General features: G+C 38.4%; 1 protein-coding gene across 1 annotated transcript in view; it reads left to right on the forward strand.

The window, feature by feature from the left end:
- The window catches only part of Adamts3 (ADAM metallopeptidase with thrombospondin type 1 motif 3), a 270,571-nt gene extending 258,877 nt beyond the window's left edge, over positions 1-11,694 (forward strand). Inside the window, exons 19-22 of the mRNA XM_047566569.1 lie at positions 201-333; positions 3,278-3,485; positions 4,983-5,100; positions 8,506-11,694. Of these exons, the coding sequence (XP_047422525.1) occupies positions 201-333; positions 3,278-3,485; positions 4,983-5,100; positions 8,506-9,074 (1,028 nt within the window). The 3' untranslated portion in view covers positions 9,075-11,694. The remainder of the gene's footprint in view (positions 1-200; positions 334-3,277; positions 3,486-4,982; positions 5,101-8,505) is intronic.
- Positions 11,695-17,692: the final 5,998 nt, after the last annotated feature.

Raw genomic sequence — 17,692 nt, forward strand, 5'->3', positions numbered from 1 at the left:
CTTGTTAAACGTAGGCTCTGAGCTAGCATTTTTTCACTTTAACTTTAAGTGAAAGTGATAGGCTCTAACACCTAGTGCAGTACCTTGCTTAGTGTATGTACTCAGATATTTATTAGGTAAATGAATGAATATACAAATGAATTAATATATAATGGCATGACTAAGTAATAAAAGTCAAAGAAGTTTATTTTCTTTTCCAGGTTTCCAGTACACTAAATACGGATGCCGTAGGAAAAGTGATAATAAGATGGTTCATCGTAGCTTCTGTGAGGTCAATAAAAAGCCAAAACCTATTAGACGAATGTGCAATATTCAAGAGTGTACACATCCACTGTAAGCATATATTTTAACCATCATATCCTAAGGACAAAATTAGGGTTTAAATGTCTTTAGCTCTTTTTAATTTTAAATTTGTTTTTAATCAAAACTTTACATGTACCTCGTTTAGTCAAGTCATTTAATAAGAATTGTTTATAAAGCTGTGGTTCCCTGCCTTTCTGTATGTTCCTGTTCTTAAAACATAACCACTTTCAGATTTTACATTTCTTTTGATATTTGGTAATCACTTGTTTCTATCTCTTTAAGAAAAATGTTTTTGTTTCTATTACTTGCATTTGGTGGGGGCAGCATTCTATATTATATTGAATTTCTACTATAGAACTTGAGGATTTCATTTTTTTTTTCACAGCACCCATCGACCACCCTTATTCCTTCCTCAATACTCCCAATGTTGATGTATCTTTTGTTGATATTAATATCCAGGGCTTAGATTCTTTTAACATGTCTCTCTTCTAACTGCCAGGTCACATAGTATACTAAGTTTCCTTTCTTGTAAAACTGTAAAGGAAGGTCTTGGTTTTTGTGTTTGGTCCTCTACTTTTCATGAATCCGTGCTTAAACTTTCTTCCTTAAGTATTAGCACCTCTAAATGCTAAACACTCAAGAATCCTGAAACTTTTCTCTTAATAGAGACAGGTGAACTCTGCATCTTGCTTCAGCCTGGACTTCAACCCAGCTTTCATCCTGGTGATTTCTGCTGCCCTTCTCTTCTAGGAGAGCTTCTCTTTCCTGCCTTGGCTGTTTTCTCATCTCTTGGTTCATATATTCATTCTAGTAGATACTCTCTGGAGTTTCAGGGGAAAAACAGATTCAAACTAATGCCTTATATAAAAATTAAATTCTTAGATACCCAGAAAAAATATATAAGGGGTTGAAGTATAAGATTATGAAAGATGTCTTTCTTCTACTCTCACCCTTGATCACTTGGAGTCACACACATATTTATATAATTCTACACTGTATTTTCTTTTGAACACATCATTCCCTTATTTGCTAGACTCCAGTATTGCTGTTGAAAAATTAGTGGTAATTCTGATTCTGAGTTCTATCTTTGTAGCCTGTTTTTGTCTTTCAAACTCCTAGGGTCTTTTCTCATCCATTGCGATGTGTATTTGAAGACTTTTTAGTTGACAAGTGATAATCATGTATACTTATGGGGTATAATATATTTTGATACGGAATGATAAAATCAAGCTAATTATTTTCAAATTACATCCTTTTTGCATGTGAGTTGTGTGAACATTTTATGATCTGCTCTTTAACAATTTTGAAATATATATTATATTAACTGCAGTCAGGATCCTGTGAGTAGACTTTAGTCTTACTAACTGAAACTTTGTATCCTTTGACCAAGGTCTTTGCACTCCCTTCTGTTCCCTGCCCTGCATCCATTCCCTGGTAGTCACCATACTATTCTTCACTCTGAGTTCTACTTGTTCAGATTGCACATATAAGTGAAATCATGCAGCCTTAGACTTTGTGTGCCTGGCTTATTTTACTTGCCCTCCAGGTTCATCCATGTGGTTAAAAATGGCAGCTGTTGATCTTTTAAAATATAAAACCAATGTCTTTCATCTCTAGGAGATTTTCTTTGAAAACTTTCATTTTTCACTGTTCTTTCTTTCTGGGACCTTTGCTATTAAGACTAATCGTCAATTATTTCTTTCTCAAGATATTTGATTATTTCATACACATAATATTTTATCACTTTGGGAATAGTAAATATTATTTCCTTTTTCATGCTTTATTTCTTTTGAGTCCCTCCATTCATCTGATTAATCAGTGAGTATGTTAATTGCGACATACTATTTATTTGTTCTTTCCAAAGTTATTTTCCCTTTACCTTTTTTTCTTGCCATAGATATGAAGTACTGAAATATAACCAGGCAGAACATTATTACCCTAGTCTGTCAAACTGGTAGTGAAATGTATTATAATAAGTAGACTAGGGAATATTCCCTCAGTTTTGATGACCATACTAGTCACTCTTTTTAAAGACAAAGATTATATAAGAAGTGTATTCTGGAAACCATTTTTATGTCTGAACTTAACAGGGTAACCTTAAGATGTGTTTCAGAGCCCTCAGTGGATCATTATTTAGGAGAAGGTTTCAGAATCACTGAGAGGACACACTTCTGATTGCCAGGTGGAATCAGAAGTGATAGCCCTTCAGGACTCAGTAATGATATATAACAGAACTGTCCAATATATTACAATCACAGTGATTTAGAGAGTTCTTGGAGCACTTACGTGGACACCAGAAATTGGGACTGTTCCACAGGAAATCTTTTGAGAATGTCTCTGGAAGTACTTCTGTCAGGTACATTCATGGGAACAGTCTCTGCCCAGCCCCGGATGCACACTGCTTTTCCTTTCTGTCAAACCCTGTGAAGTTCAATAAGAAGATTTGAATTACTCCCAGAGGATAGATGTGTCCTTCGTGGCAACAACTGTTGAAATACAGTAATCCTTTCAGTTGGAATATAATATTGAAGTATGAGTAAATGATAGAGTTCATGAAAAAGGGTGTAGCAGCCAAGTCGGTTTTCTCAGCAAGCATCAGGTGGATTCCTTTTTTTTTTCTGTTCACTTTCACATGTTACACAACCCTTAGGCAATATGGTTGAAAGTGTCTTGGTGCTATTTTTAAAACCACCTTCATGCCTGAACTTAACGGGTAACCTTAACATGAGTTTCAGAAACCCTCTGTAGATCATTCTTTAGGAGACAGTTCCAGAGTCACTGAGAGGCAGAAAAAAATAATAGGAAATTAAAAAGGCAAGTCCCTGACCTGTTGTTAGGACGTTGACATCACTTTCTGAATGTACGGTGACCTGGTAGGTTTCAAGTTGCAAGGGAGCGGAAGAATCTAGGTTTTGCATTGTGGGATGCACATACCATCCATCCCCGTGACAGTGTTCAATCTGAACCCCTACAGCTGGGTAGCCGAGGAGTGGGAACACTGCACCAAAACCTGCGGCAGTTCTGGCTACCAGCTTCGCACTGTACGCTGCCTTCAGCCACTGCATGATGGCACCAACCGCTCTGTGCACAGCAAGTACTGTGTGGGAGACCGTCCTGAGAGCCGCCGGCCCTGTAACAGAGTGCCCTGCCCAGCCCAGTGGAAAACAGGGCCCTGGAATGAGGTGGGTGTGTGAATTCTGTGTGTGTCAACATTTGCAGCATATTTTAATTTGGCTTAAATATTCGGTGGGCTTTGTGTGACTTGAGAAACTGTGGCATATTTCATGATCACCTGGAGGTGCCAGGAAAAATTTTAAAACAGTATCTGCAGTTAAGATTAGTTTGGTAGGGGTAAACCATGTCTGGGTGTTTTGTGAGCTGGAGGTTTCTGAAAGGTAACTGGTCTTCTAAGATCTTTGCTGGTGTCCTTACTCCTGTACGATAGATTCCAAACCCCTGACACAGAGTGTAGTCCCTGCTCCATTTGGCAAACCCCATCTCCTCTTATTCTTTCTTCATTCCAAATCTCTGTGTCCATTTGAGTAAACGTCTCACTATTTCATTCACACCATGCTTGTTCCAGCCTCCTACCTTCCATCTGGCTTGCTTCCCCGCTTCACTGAGGCTCAAAGCCACGATCCAGACTCCCACCTTCCTGCTGATGCTCTTCTGACAGTACCTCCCCTGCATTCGCGAAGCAGTCAGCTTTCCTTCAGCATATGGTTAGACGCGGAGCATTGTGACTCCTGCCTCTGAGACTGTGCTTGTCCATAGTCCACACATTTCTCAAAAGCAGTGTGCTTCACTTCCCCAGGACCCAGCTGGTGCCTGGGATAGGACTGTTTGGGGACCGGCTGACTCATGGCTGTATTTCTTTTGCTACCACCTGTGTTTATTACTTCTAAAGACTGAAGGAATCATGAGGCCATAGGAAGAGAATTTATAGAAGGAAAGGGCATCCAAAAGCAGGTAGAGAGCAAGGAAGAAGTGGAGACCAGGAACAGGCAAGTCAAAGTCACCTACTCAGAACCATAACTTATGCCCAGTTCTTCCTCAGGGACCCTGAACCTTATAAGGTTCTCTCCGTAGTTTCTATCTAGAGCAATAGTATGGAAACTTCTGGACTTATATTTAGAGAAGTAAGTCCTCTTTATTAGAGAAATGAATATATGAGAATGGCATGACTATAGTTCCCAAGAGGTTGAATTAACCCAAGTTGCTTGTAAGTAAATTCCGCCATCTGTGTAAAAGATGAAATGGGGTGCTCCATATCATGCCTGGCTCCCTGGGAAGGCAGAATCAGCGCTCATCATCATCAGGGGCTTCTTCTCTATAGAATGCTTACATGCAGGTACTTTGCCTCTTTTGCTTTGGGCACATTGCCTCCTTGGCCTTCATTTAGTTCTATAATAATCCTCTGTGGCAGGTATCATCAGCCCAGCTTTCTGGATGATGAAACTGAGTCTCTTAAAGAAAAAGCAATGTGCTCAGGCTGATAAATGCTGCAACCGTGGTATAAACCAGGATTATCTGTTTTCGAAACCACTGCACAGCCCCACCTCTGTAGAGAAAGAATTCCAGAGATGAGGCGTATGCACGTGCACGTGGGTGCCTGTGAGCACTTGCATGTCCAGTCTTGGTGGAATAAACATCTGTAGTTACAGCCTTTGTTTCTGTAGTGTTCAGTGACCTGTGGCGAAGGAACAGAGGTGAGGCAGGTCCTGTGCAGGGCTGGAGACCACTGCGACGGTGAAAAGCCGGAGTCCGTCAGAGCCTGTCAGCTGCCTCCCTGTAATGGTAGGTGTGACACTAATCGATTTCACTGCTCTGATAATGTTTTTCAATCTCAAAGAGCAGAATTTCCTTTCAGGATAAGCTCTGGAATTTATATTTGCTTATTGAAAAATAACCAAAGGAAAACATCCTTAAAATATTAGTCTAAGAACATTATTTGGGGCATGGGGGAATTTCTAATTTTTCCATTATGTTCTTTAATTTCACAGCATTGTAAAAGGTTTAATATTGCAGCAGACTTTGCTATATGTTACTAACATTATTTAATTTAGGCATGTAGATAATAACTGTTACTCAACCCAATAGCCATTTTTAATAACTGTCCATTAATTTCAAGATAGACACTTTGCACTTATACTAAAATTGAGCATTTGCCTGATCTACCAACATTGTATTGCAAAATTGGAGTTTGTTTTATTTAATTGATTTGCGATTTTAGAACAAAAATATATTGGATAATTTCCATCTCTATGAGACTCTCTCCTTCCACCTCCTTTTCTCTGTTTCCACTCTCTCCATTTACAACTGTTTCTTTCCCTCCTTGATTTCTTAGTGTCTGTCTGTTTTGCTCTCCATCTCAGACATAGTGTCTTGTATGTCACTCACTTTCCCTATGTCTACCATACATGCTTTTTTTATGTGTGTGTGGAGGGTGGTAACTGTCTTCTTGTTCTCGCTCTCTCCCTCTCCTTGTCTCCCTAACTTTACCTTTCCCTCTCCCTTGTCTCCCCTACTATTTTAGTCTAGTCCATTAGAGCTGCTATAATAAAATACCTTAGACCAGGTAATATATAAGAAAGAGAAATTTATAGCTTACAGTTCTGGAGACTGGAAAGTTCAGTACAAAGGCACCTGCACATTTGTGTCTGGTAAGGGCTTCATAGATAGTGCTTTGTCCTCACACAGGGAAATGGGCTGGGGAGCAACTGGAGCCTTTTATAAAGGCATTAATCCCATTCACAAGGGCTCCACACTTATGACCTATTCACCTCCCAAAGGCCTCACCTCTCCATACCACCACCTTCAGGGTCATGTTCCAACACATGAACTTTCAAGGGACAGACTACCTTCCTCTGCTTAGCCCCCTTGTCTCAATTCCTCCATCTGTTCTACTCCACATCTCCTTTCTTGCTATACCCTCCACAGCCGGTTTCTTCTTCCTGTCTCTCACTCTCTCTCCTTCCCCACTCATCCTCCTGCATCACAACCTTCCTCTTAAGTTCATTTCTCCTAAATCCATGCCTGATAAATAACAACTGCAGCCATTGCTTTGAAACACTGGTGAGTCCCAGGACTAAACAAGTTGCTTTTCCTGTAGCCTACAATTCCATAAGTACGCCGTTGGTTGAATCTCAACATCTGCTGTACTATTTTTTTTAATCCAAGAAAAGTGACCAGGATTATTTTATCAAATGTTTTATATTTTAAAATTTTAAACTTTTATGTCTTTAAGCATTAAACATAATTTCACTATAAATTTTTGCTCGGAATGGCAAGAACAAGTATGACCATGAGGGGGAGACATAGGACTTAACATTTGATCATTTGGAAAGGGAATTGCTCTTTGCTTTGACTTGGGTTTTGACCATTCAAACTTTAAAGTTTATTGTCATTACATTTTGTCCTTATATGGCTACTGCTGTCAAGAGGCTGCATTTCACATTGATCACAATAGTTGGTAGAACTGTGCCCAATTGTCAGCGAGATTTTGCTTGATTCTCCTTCAGGCAGAAGAAAATGTTTTTACTGTAAAACCAAGGTGCAAAGGAGATAGCATAACTAGGTTAGTGGTTCCACAGTCCTTTCAGTTGCTCTTTTGCTCTGCCCTAAAGATCAATTCTGTTTCTGCCAAATATTAACAATCCCCCTCAGAGTCTTAAAATACTCTTAGAAGAAGAATGGCCTTTTATGACCAGATCTGAAGCCCTTCCCATCTATGCCCAAATTACCATAAAGTTAATGTGTCCCTTTTTCAGAATAGCCCTGCCTTTACCTCCTCCACCCAGGAGCACATTCTAACTCTGATGAGACTTTGAATCTCTGCAGTGCCACAGTGCTCATACTTAAGACTCTCACATGGGGTCCTTCTCTAACACAGGACAAGTCATACCTCTGAAATAGGTCTTCAAACAGAGGAGATGGGTTAGTTGTCAAAGGAAAGAGAATATAGGATCAATTAAGGTCTCTTGAACATACTGGAAGATGTTTCCTTATTTTAAGATGCAGGCCTAAAAAAGTAATTCATAAATGATGAGGAATTGATATTTGAGTGCAACCCATTAATGTAATCCTCAGGCTTTCCCACTGCAACTAGACAATGACCTTAGCTAATATGAAAACTTCCAAACATATACTATACATTAGACCTGTAAATTTCAAGGCCATGCGTCATCCTACAATTTGGAGACTTTTGTTTTTTTCAATGTATCTGGCAAGTTCTGTAGCAGAAATGTGCTATCACCCAACACATTGTGATTTTAAATGACTGTATGCCCTCCATGCTGAGCTTGACAGTTCTTTAGTAGGTAGATATGGGAGCAGTGTTGTATATCTCTAGAAATGCTACTATGTGCTTTGGCTATGCATATTGAAGAGACATAGGATATGACTACATTCCATAGGATATGCCTGTCATGACTGAAACAATGAGTCTACTTTTTTGGGAGCTCAGTATTTAGATTTCTTGAAATCTTATTTTGATAAACTGAAATCAACAAAATTGTAAAATAAAAATAGTGTGGGTTTACATGCTTTATGAGTGTTACCTCACTCCCCTTTAATCAAAATTCATTGCAATGTGAGAACCATGACTTATTCATGGGAAACTTGTCATACTTCACCCAAATTTGTGCTTTCCAATAAGGACCTGAGGAAATTCAGTGGCAAACATAAAACTGTGGCATTTAAGATGGAGAATATTCTTTTTATCAAATGGTATTTTCATTTTTCTTTTGGTAATATATTCTTTTCAGATTTGCTTTATTCTAAGAGCTATTTAGTATTTGATTTTAATGTAGAGGGGTACCCTATTAGAAAACCAGAAATATAATATAATACAATTTCTATAACAACAGATGCCCCTTTTATCCTAAAATTACGGTAAGATGAATCCTATTTTCTCTTCCTAAAATTAGATATATGTTCCTACTTGGAAGGAAAAACTACCCTCAGTGGGCTGAAGTCCTACCCTGCAGGAAATATTAAAAAGTTGAGGATCCCAGTACTTTTATAGATTATATAGCTAAGACTGCTGATTTCAGCAAATTCATCACAATGTTCTTATTTTTAATGCAGAGGCTCATGGGGACAACTCCCATTGATGTCAGATTTCATAATCATGAACAGTTCTGATTTCTTCTGTCTTTTTACGTTTAGAGATGCATATTATTTTTTCTTTTCTTTTTGCAGATGAGCCATGTCTGGGAGACAAGTCCATATTCTGTCAGATGGAGGTGCTGGCACGATACTGCTCCATACCAGGTTATAACAAGCTCTGTTGTGAGTCATGCAGCAAGCGCAGTAGCACCCTGCCACCACCATATGTTCTAGAAGCCGCTGAAGCTCATGATGATGCAGTCTTTAGCCCCAGTGACCTCCCTAAATCTCTAGTGATACCTACACCTTTCATTCCTTACTATCCAGAGACTTCTGCTGAGAAAAAGTCTTTGAGTAGCATCTCTGCAGTGGGAAGTCCAAATGCATATGCTGCTTTCAGGCTGAACAGTGAACCTGATGGTGCTAACTTACCCCAAAGGAGAGCTCAGCGAACCAGAAGTAAGACGCTGAGCCTGGTCTCAATACCATCCTCCTCACCCACCAAGAATGGCCACCTCCATTCTGCTTCACAAAGGGCGACTGCTTCCTTCCTGGCAGTCAGTGATTCAATAGGTGCCTCTTCTCAGGCAAGAACCTCAATGAAAGATGAAAAGATTATTAACAAGAGACGTCTGATAAGATCATTCACCTTAGAAAGATGAAAAAGTGAAATTTAAAAGGTAGAAACAGAGGGAAACCTGGACAACCTCCCTCTCTGCATGGTGCATACAACTTAGTGAAAATCTCCATAGCTGGTCAACTCATTTTATCCATAAGTGGAAGAACAAAAAAGTGCTGGTTCACTTTCTAGTTGCTTTCATCCTCCTCCTGTTCTGCTTTGACTCATTCAACAGAATTCATTGGAAGAAAGCACCAAAGATTACTAACAGGGGGAAAATAGGTTGCTATGTGTGTTGGTCACTCTCTAAAGAAAAAAAGGGACTGGAACCAATTGTGCATATCAGCTGGATTTTTGTTTTAAAAAGTTACAGTAAAAATTTTAAAAAGAGATGCCAACAGTTTACACTTCAAGAAATTTTGGAAATGGAGCAGAGAATTCATAGACTTGTATTCCTATTTATCTATATTAGAAATATTGTATGAGCAAATTTGCAGCTGTTGTGTAAATACTGTATATTGCAGAAATCAGTATTATTTTAAGAGATGTTCTCAAATGATTGTTTACTATCTTACATTTCTGGATGTTCTAGGTGCCTGTCATAGAGTATTGCCTTATTGACATTCCATATGTTGATTTTCAAGGCAGAATGTTGAGAAGTTAGAATCACAGCTACTGACAATACAAGAGATTTTGTTGTATGGCTTTTTGTTGAATCAACAATGTGATACCTAAATTATAGAAAAAGAAAAAAACAGAAACTATGGATTTGCAGGTCTTACTTTACTTATTGCCTTCCATCCTGTAATTGAAAGGAATTAGGAATGGTGTCAGAATACACTTTTGGTCACAGAGAAGAGTAAATGAGCAAGATAAAACCAAAAAAAACCCTCTTACCAGGACCTCTGGAAGCACCATTGAGGTGTCCTGTGTTCTTAATTTCCTAGTGTTGGTATATAAACAGTTATACTTGATGCACGGTATTAATCACAAAGGAAAAATGTTCTGGAAAGATTTGTGTGTTGGTAGCTGAGAAAACATCAAACTAGAATTAACCCTCAAGGATAGTACTGCTTTGGAAGCAGGTTCAAGAAAGCATTTGTCAATGGTTGAGGTATTTATTTTCTGCATGGTTCATATCCAAATGTTCACAACCACAATGCATCTGACTGCAATAATGTACTAGTAATTTATGTCAGTGATCACCTTGCTCATAGCAAACCCAGAAATGCTCTCTCCAGGGAGTAGATGTAAAGTACTTGTATATAGAATTCAGAACTGAAGATATTTATTAAAAGTTGATTTGTTTTCTTGATAGTATTTTTATGTACTAAATATTTACGCTAATATCAATGACATATTTTGGTAAACTAGAGAGACATAATTAGCATGTGTTTGTTCTGTGCATAGAAAAGAAATTTAAGCAGACCACCACAGCCAACACAAAGAGCTAAAAGTGAACAAATTGGATGCAAACATTTTTTATTTTTAAAGTAGTTCATACAGAGCTGATGACTTATTCCCTTTCAAAGAAACAGTGAATTAGTAACTTGAGGAATGTATTGTCAGCATAATGTTTTTGAGGTCAGTATATCAACTGTCTAAAAACATATTATGCTAACTAAAATATAGTATATGCTAACCTCTCACAGCACATAATGTGCAAAGACTTTTGCATTTTAACTGTTGAAAAATAACAGCTGAAGCCATTGACTCTATACCTCTAAAGAATCGCTGCTACTTTGTGCAAGAATTTTAAAGGTGAATTCCAGATAGTAAAATAATCCCTGAGCCTTAAATAGAAATCATTTTTTTTTTCCTAAAAGTTTCCCTGGATTGAAATTCTCTCTAGTTTACTTGTGTGTGCATACGTCTGGTCCACGGGGAACTAAAGATGGTCACACACAAACACCTCCCATAAAGATGTACATATTCATTATACTTCTGAGCTTCCTTTTCTACTAAGCTAAAAATTCCTTTTTATTAAAGTGTACACTACTGATGCTGTTTGTTGTATTGGGAACACACATAGCAATAAAAAATGTTAACAGATCTGGCTTTATCTAGATTTTTATCATCAGATTCACCCCATGGTCATGGAAAAGTATCCTTTTTACAAAGTGAATGAGATCAAATTCATTTTCTCTAAAGAGGCTCAAATTAAATGACAGTATCTCCTATTTTCATATCAGGGTGTATCCTTTTTGTAAAAAAGAGAACAACAGATTGTAGGCTGTGGCATCCTGCTAAAATCTGTTCTGTGGTACTACTGAGAGGAAGAAAGAAAATGGTAAGAATGCTAGTGTTATGAGAAGGAAAAGGGGGACTCCTGTCTTTCAAAATGTGCAATATTGTAGTGATTTTTAAATAAATGCCGCCCGCCAACTTTGAATCCTGATTACCTGAGGACTGGTGGGGACAGACCTCTCAAGATTCAGGACTATGGGGAGGAAGGGAACATCCCAGAGAATGACCTCTTATTATGTAACAGAGACACTACATTCAAATGGGTAACCACCACCCTACAAAGTAGACAGACTCAGAACTGATCTTTATCTACCACTTCATACCTGATTGGCCTTGGGTAGACTGTTTTAGATTTCTTATCTTGTATAAGGAGGTGGAAACTGTCAACCTCACTGCTTGATCGCCAAGAGAAATGAGATAAACTGTTAGTACAGGGTCTAACACATAATGACTCATAATAAACCATAAGTCATTGTCCTCATAGTCTGCGTCATTATCTTCTTTATATCTAGATTCAATAGCTAGTGTGAATCACTGTCTCTAAGTCTCAATAAGAATGGAAAATGGATAGTTTTGGGAATCTAAAGACAAACTACTCAGCTTTAAAAAAATCAATAGGATGAACTCATTAAAAACCATCTCTAAATGTTGAAGTTGAAGAATTTTAGCTAATTGTTGCCACGTTCCCTTTGCAAGCAATAAAGAGTCTAACTAAGGGACTCAGTATTAATTGCATATTCCTGCAAAGATAGTCAATGGTGCAATAATGTTCTAAATTATTAGCAGGTAAAGTGTGTTTCTCATTTTTACATTTATGTATTTTTAAGAAAAATTCACTTATGTGTAAGCCATGAAAGAAAAAAATCAATTGAGAGGTGATGAAAACATAGACACGTCAAAAAAGGGACATCACTTGCTAAAGAAATGTTAGAACAGGACTATTAAAATTCTTAAAATGAAGAAAATATGAAAACCACTTTGGGATTAGGCATTTATCAAGGTAACACCTAATAGAAACATTTGCTCGGGGTTCAGATGCTTTTGAAAAATTCACCCCCCAAAGCCAGATACAAAATTTTTAAATTCACATAAATACTGTCTACCAAGAAAAGAAAGCATAATTTACTATAATGAATGTGGTATCCAAAACATGAATTCTATGAAGAAACAAAGATGCTGTAAATTTCTGCAAGTCATCTCAGTTTCCCTAAGAATTATTTCCTAAGCTTCCCACATCCTGGTGGATGTAGGTGGAGAAAAAAAAATTTCCTTAAAGCTACATTAAAAGTATCTATTCAAAATGTTGCTATTTTCCAGCTGATTCATAGTTTCAAACAAATCCTTGATTTCTCTGATTATCTTTTACCCATTGGTTATTAACAATTCACCTGGGGCTGATTAATGCTGTTTTTTTGTTTTGGGTTTTTTTTGTTTTGTTTTGTTTTGTTTTGTTTTGTTTTTTGTTTAATCTATCAAAACCTCCAAAATATTCTGTTAAGGGAAGAGAATGACTTTTCACAACCAACTGTTATTCTTACTCTTATCACCATGTTACTATCATATCCTGTAAGATCACTCCAGACGTCTAAACCAAGTAACAAAGCTCTTTTGCAACATGCTATCGTATGAACAAGTAATGCTACTAGAGTAACATATCCACAGGAAGAACAATTCTTTCAAGATCTGTATCTTAGAGACTTACATGATGCTCACCTAGTAGTTCAAGGTGGAAAACAAACTTATTCATGGTAGAAGACATAAGCACAGTAGGTCTGTTTTCTATTTTAATGACGAAGAGTTAAGTTCTGAAATTCTCAAGAATTTAGGATTCCCTGGTTAAGAGTGTGGTTGCCAAAGTCTGACAGCTGGGCTTACATCCTGATTGCAGTCACCTTGTTGTGATTTAAATGTTTTTTCTTTCACGTGCCCATACCTATTCTTTTATCTGTAAAAGGATGGTTAATAGTATTGCACATTTCATGGGCTGTTAAGCAAAAATTTCTATAATCCAGGAAAAGCAATGAATACAACACATTGCCTGTTCAATATAGGTTTGTAATTGTTTTCCCCAGAAAAATCTATATATATATGTTTAAAAATATTCATCATTTTACAGAAAATCACCAGACCTCAAAAGATTGAATTTGATCATTGAAAACCAATGTCACAATTTTCACAAGGTCTCTTCTGCCCAAAAATGTTCCATTTATCCAAAAGAATGTGGAACATGAAGATGGATGCAGAGAGTTGTATAAACTTTATCATACAACAGTTATTGCACAACCAGGCAGGTGACTCCAAAAACCAAGGCAACTGCCTTTCTGTGATACATCATGCATCACAAGATAATTTTCACATATTTTCTGCCACTAAACCCTCTTTCAGTGAGTAGAAGTCTTTCTCTGGGGTTCAGAGAAGGGACTCCAGCTACTGCATGCTAAGGGAAGGAGGACTCAATTGGGACCTTAACTGTAATTGACTACATGTCTCTGGACACACAAATATCCCTATTTATTTTGGATTCTTCCTTAGTACCAGACACTGATTTACCCATTGAACAAATTTAATAACTACCTAACAGATCTACAGTCCTGACTGTGGGGTCCCTTCAGTTTCCAGCCTTTTCCTCTCTTTGCCTTATTGGACAGGATCAGGAACATTTGAGGACATTTGTCTGGATGAGTCACATTTCTCTATTTTTTTTTTTCAGAAGCTCTATCTAAATCATTAGATGTAATATTCTAGTGTTCTATTGGGTCTGTTTTTATATCTCAGATGTAGCATGGTACTTGGAGATGGCAACATAGCCTCTGGCAGAATGTTTTAATCTCTCTAATGTTCTAACATGGATCTCCAATTATCAGCAAAGGCTACTTTGATTCCAAACACCTTTGGATTTTCATGACTTGGAAATGCCCTTGAATGATGTGTAATTGAGATGCATGGTTTCTTTAACCACAAAGCCAGTTCTATAATTTTCTTCCCTCCATATTTGTCCTCTGACTCAATTTCTTTACCCTGCTTCCAGATTTTGCAAAATTACAATCCTGCTCATATCTGCCTTGTCACATAAGGAGGCATTTAACTTCTGCTAGACTTTGCATTTGCCTAATTATTCACTTTCTGATCTCTTTTCTTCATTCTCTACCAAACTTCCCAAGTGAGTGGCTCAGGTCACAGCCTCTCCTCCTCCCCAGCACCCACCAGCATTCCCTCCGGAGCCCACTGCAGCTGCCTTCCCAAGCACACACAGGAGGAGCTCTCTCAGCAGCCATTCCCAGTGGACACCTCTTGGTTCAAATCCTTCATGGAGTCAATGAACTTTGTGTTCTGGCATGTGCCAGGCATCATTCTAGGTACTCAGAATATCACAATGAGGGAAATGGGAAATCCCTGCCATACTTCTAGGGTCTGCTTGCAGTACAGGAAACAAACAATAGTCAGATGTAGGTTTGCTAGGTAGCATGTCACAAGGTGATAAGAGTATATTGTGACATCAAGAAGGATGGAGTGGTACATCTCATTTTGAAGATGACAGAGGAAAACCTTGAAATGAGAAAACTCTGCAACCTCTAGGGAAGAATATTCTTGAAGGGAAGTGTATCCAGTGCAAGCTTTAAGGTAGCATAATGTCTGCAAGCTTAAGGAGAAAAGAGAGTGAGCTGCATAGGAGTATTTTGGGGGGAAACAGTAAAAGAGTCCATCAGAGAGGTAAGAGGTAGGTGAAAAATCACACAGGACCTTGTGGGTCAATTCAGAACTTTGGCCTTTCTTTTCCCCAGATTGTCTACAGCATTACAAGGCCTATGTGAGGAGAAGCCAGGCTAGGAACTCAGAAAACTTGGGTTTGAATCCTACTTCCATCCATGAACTGCAGAACTTACCTCCTATATTCTCTTATCTATAAAGTAAAGTGAAAACACTATCTCCTGGGCTTTTAATGCGAATCAAATGAGCACACAGGCATAAAGTGTGTTTTTTAAGGCACAAATAGGTTATTTTAAGTAAACATTGGCTTTTTTTATATTATAGACCATACCACTCTACAATCTATGAGTCTGAGGGGACTTGGTAGGACATCCAGGGATCTACCCTCTTCCTCCATCTCCTTGGCAGTTCCTCTATCTCTCACTGCCTCTTAGAAGGCTGATTCCCAAGTCTGTATATCCAAGCCTCCACTTCCATACAAATACCCTCACAGGTGTCTCCTGAGCATCTTACCTCTGCCATCAGGATCCGTACTTCATTTCTAAAACTGTGATGACCACCCTTCCTGAAACCGAGTCCTCAGTCCTGTGTTCTGTGTCTCTCGCTCACTAGACTCAGCCTCACAGAGGACCAGCCCTGCTTTTTCCTCATCACCCTTTGGTCTCTCATGTTTAGTCAGCCTACGTGTCCTGCTGTTTTCACTTCTGAAATGTCTCCTGCATCCTTCCCCATTTCATAGTCCTCAAGATCCACACCATGTTCATTTCAGGTTAACTGGAACTATCACAATCGATTCTCAGTTCTTTCCCTGTCATTGGAACCGACCCTGCCATCAGATTTTCCTTGGTGTATGTCACCTTCCTATTAAAGCCATATCATGGGGAACAAAGTGTGTCCATGCTTTCTCTCTTTCATATCTTGGGGTCCTTATGCAATGTCTTATATTCCTAACCTCAAAAGTCTAATCTCAGACATATTTTTCCCTCTGTATCATTTCACATAAAACTAACTTGAGGAGTTGTGGTTGTAGCTCAGTGGTAAAGCACTTGCCTAGCATGTGTGAGGCACTGGGTTTGATCCTCAGGACCACATAAAAATAAATAAGCTAACTCTAACCTCTTAAACTCCCAAAACAAAGAGCTCATTTCTTCTCTATGATCCCAATGAATCTGACTTTAGAAAAGGAACACTTTTAGAAAAGGAATCCTTTTAGAGAAGGAATCCTTGCACACCCAGACTCTTGCACACTTAGTAGAGGTTTGTTGAAAGTGAGTAAATAATTTCTTAACCATTCCTCATATGGGCTCAATTTTCTTCCATTTCTTCTTGTTACCCCCCTCGCTTCATGCCATGCCTTACTCCACTTGTGGATCAATAGATTTGCTTGACCAGGGATACCCAATTCATTGATTGTAGTTGAGATTATTTCCAAGAGGAAAGCTAAACTCGTTAAACCCAGTGGCCACATTTTATCGGAATTTGTACCCTTATTTTAATCATATGATTAGACTTGTTAAGCCACTCTATGCAAAAGAAAAGTGTTTGAACTGCTGAATTCATTAATATGCAACTGGAAGCAGGGTGATTAGAATAGAAACAATTGAGTTGTAAATTGTAGCCTGGCAGAGATTTCTAAAAGCAATGAGAAAGTGTGGTGATCTTGTCTAGACTCATGTTTTTAAATATCTATTGACTGAAAACTCCCAAATGTATTTCTCTAGCCAATATCATTTCCTGAACTTCAAACTCTCATTATAATTACTGATTTGACATTTCCACTCTGATGGCTAGAAAAGATTGACAGCCTAACAGGTACAAATCTGAACTCCTTTTCCCACAGTATTGTTGTCCTCAATCTGTTGCATCTGAAATTTTTATTCCTTCTGGTGTTCTAGGTCCACACCATGGAGCTAACTGTGACTCGTATTATATTTCTATTACTGCTGTAGCAAACGGCCACACTCTAACTGACATAAATAGTACAAATACTATCTTACAGTTCTGTAGGTCAGAACTCTTACACAGGTCTCCATGGGCTAAACCTGAGGTGTCAGCAGGGCTGCATTCCTTTTCAGAGGCTAGAGGTTTTCCAGATTCTAGCTCTGCCCATATTCCTTGGCTACGGCCCCTTCTATCTTCAAAGCCAATACAAAGGTCATTACTTTCCCTGCTGCTCTCTGATCCTTCTGTCATCTTATCATTGACTCACCATACAGGTAAAATGTTCTCTACTTTTAAGAACTCCTGTGATGAGATCACACTGCTCGGATGATCCAGGATAAGTTTCCCATCTCAAAGTCAGCTATTAGCAATCTTAACTCCATTTGCAACCTTAAGTCTCTTGTGCCATGTGACATGTATTTATGGGTTCTGGGGACTAGATATAGACATCTTTGGGGAGGCTGTTATTCTGCTTGCCACACTCCACTCTCTCTCACTTGTCATACAAGTATTCAAGAAATCCTGCTCACTCCAACATACTTGAGTACACACATGCATCACCTGCCACTTGTCACCACCTCCATTCCTATTGCCCTGGTCAAGGTCATCTCTTACTCACTGCATCCTCAGTAAAATGAGGTGCTCAGCAGCTCCTTAGAGTTGTTTGGATCCAAATAATTCACTTGGCTAAAATTCCTCACCTCCTTCAAGGATGTGCTTCTAAATCACCTATAAAATGAAACCTATCCCAGTCACTCTGCTTAA

This window comes from Sciurus carolinensis, chromosome 10, assembly GCF_902686445.1.
Source record: "Sciurus carolinensis chromosome 10, mSciCar1.2, whole genome shotgun sequence".
In the NCBI taxonomy this organism is placed as follows: domain Eukaryota; kingdom Metazoa; phylum Chordata; class Mammalia; order Rodentia; family Sciuridae; genus Sciurus; species Sciurus carolinensis.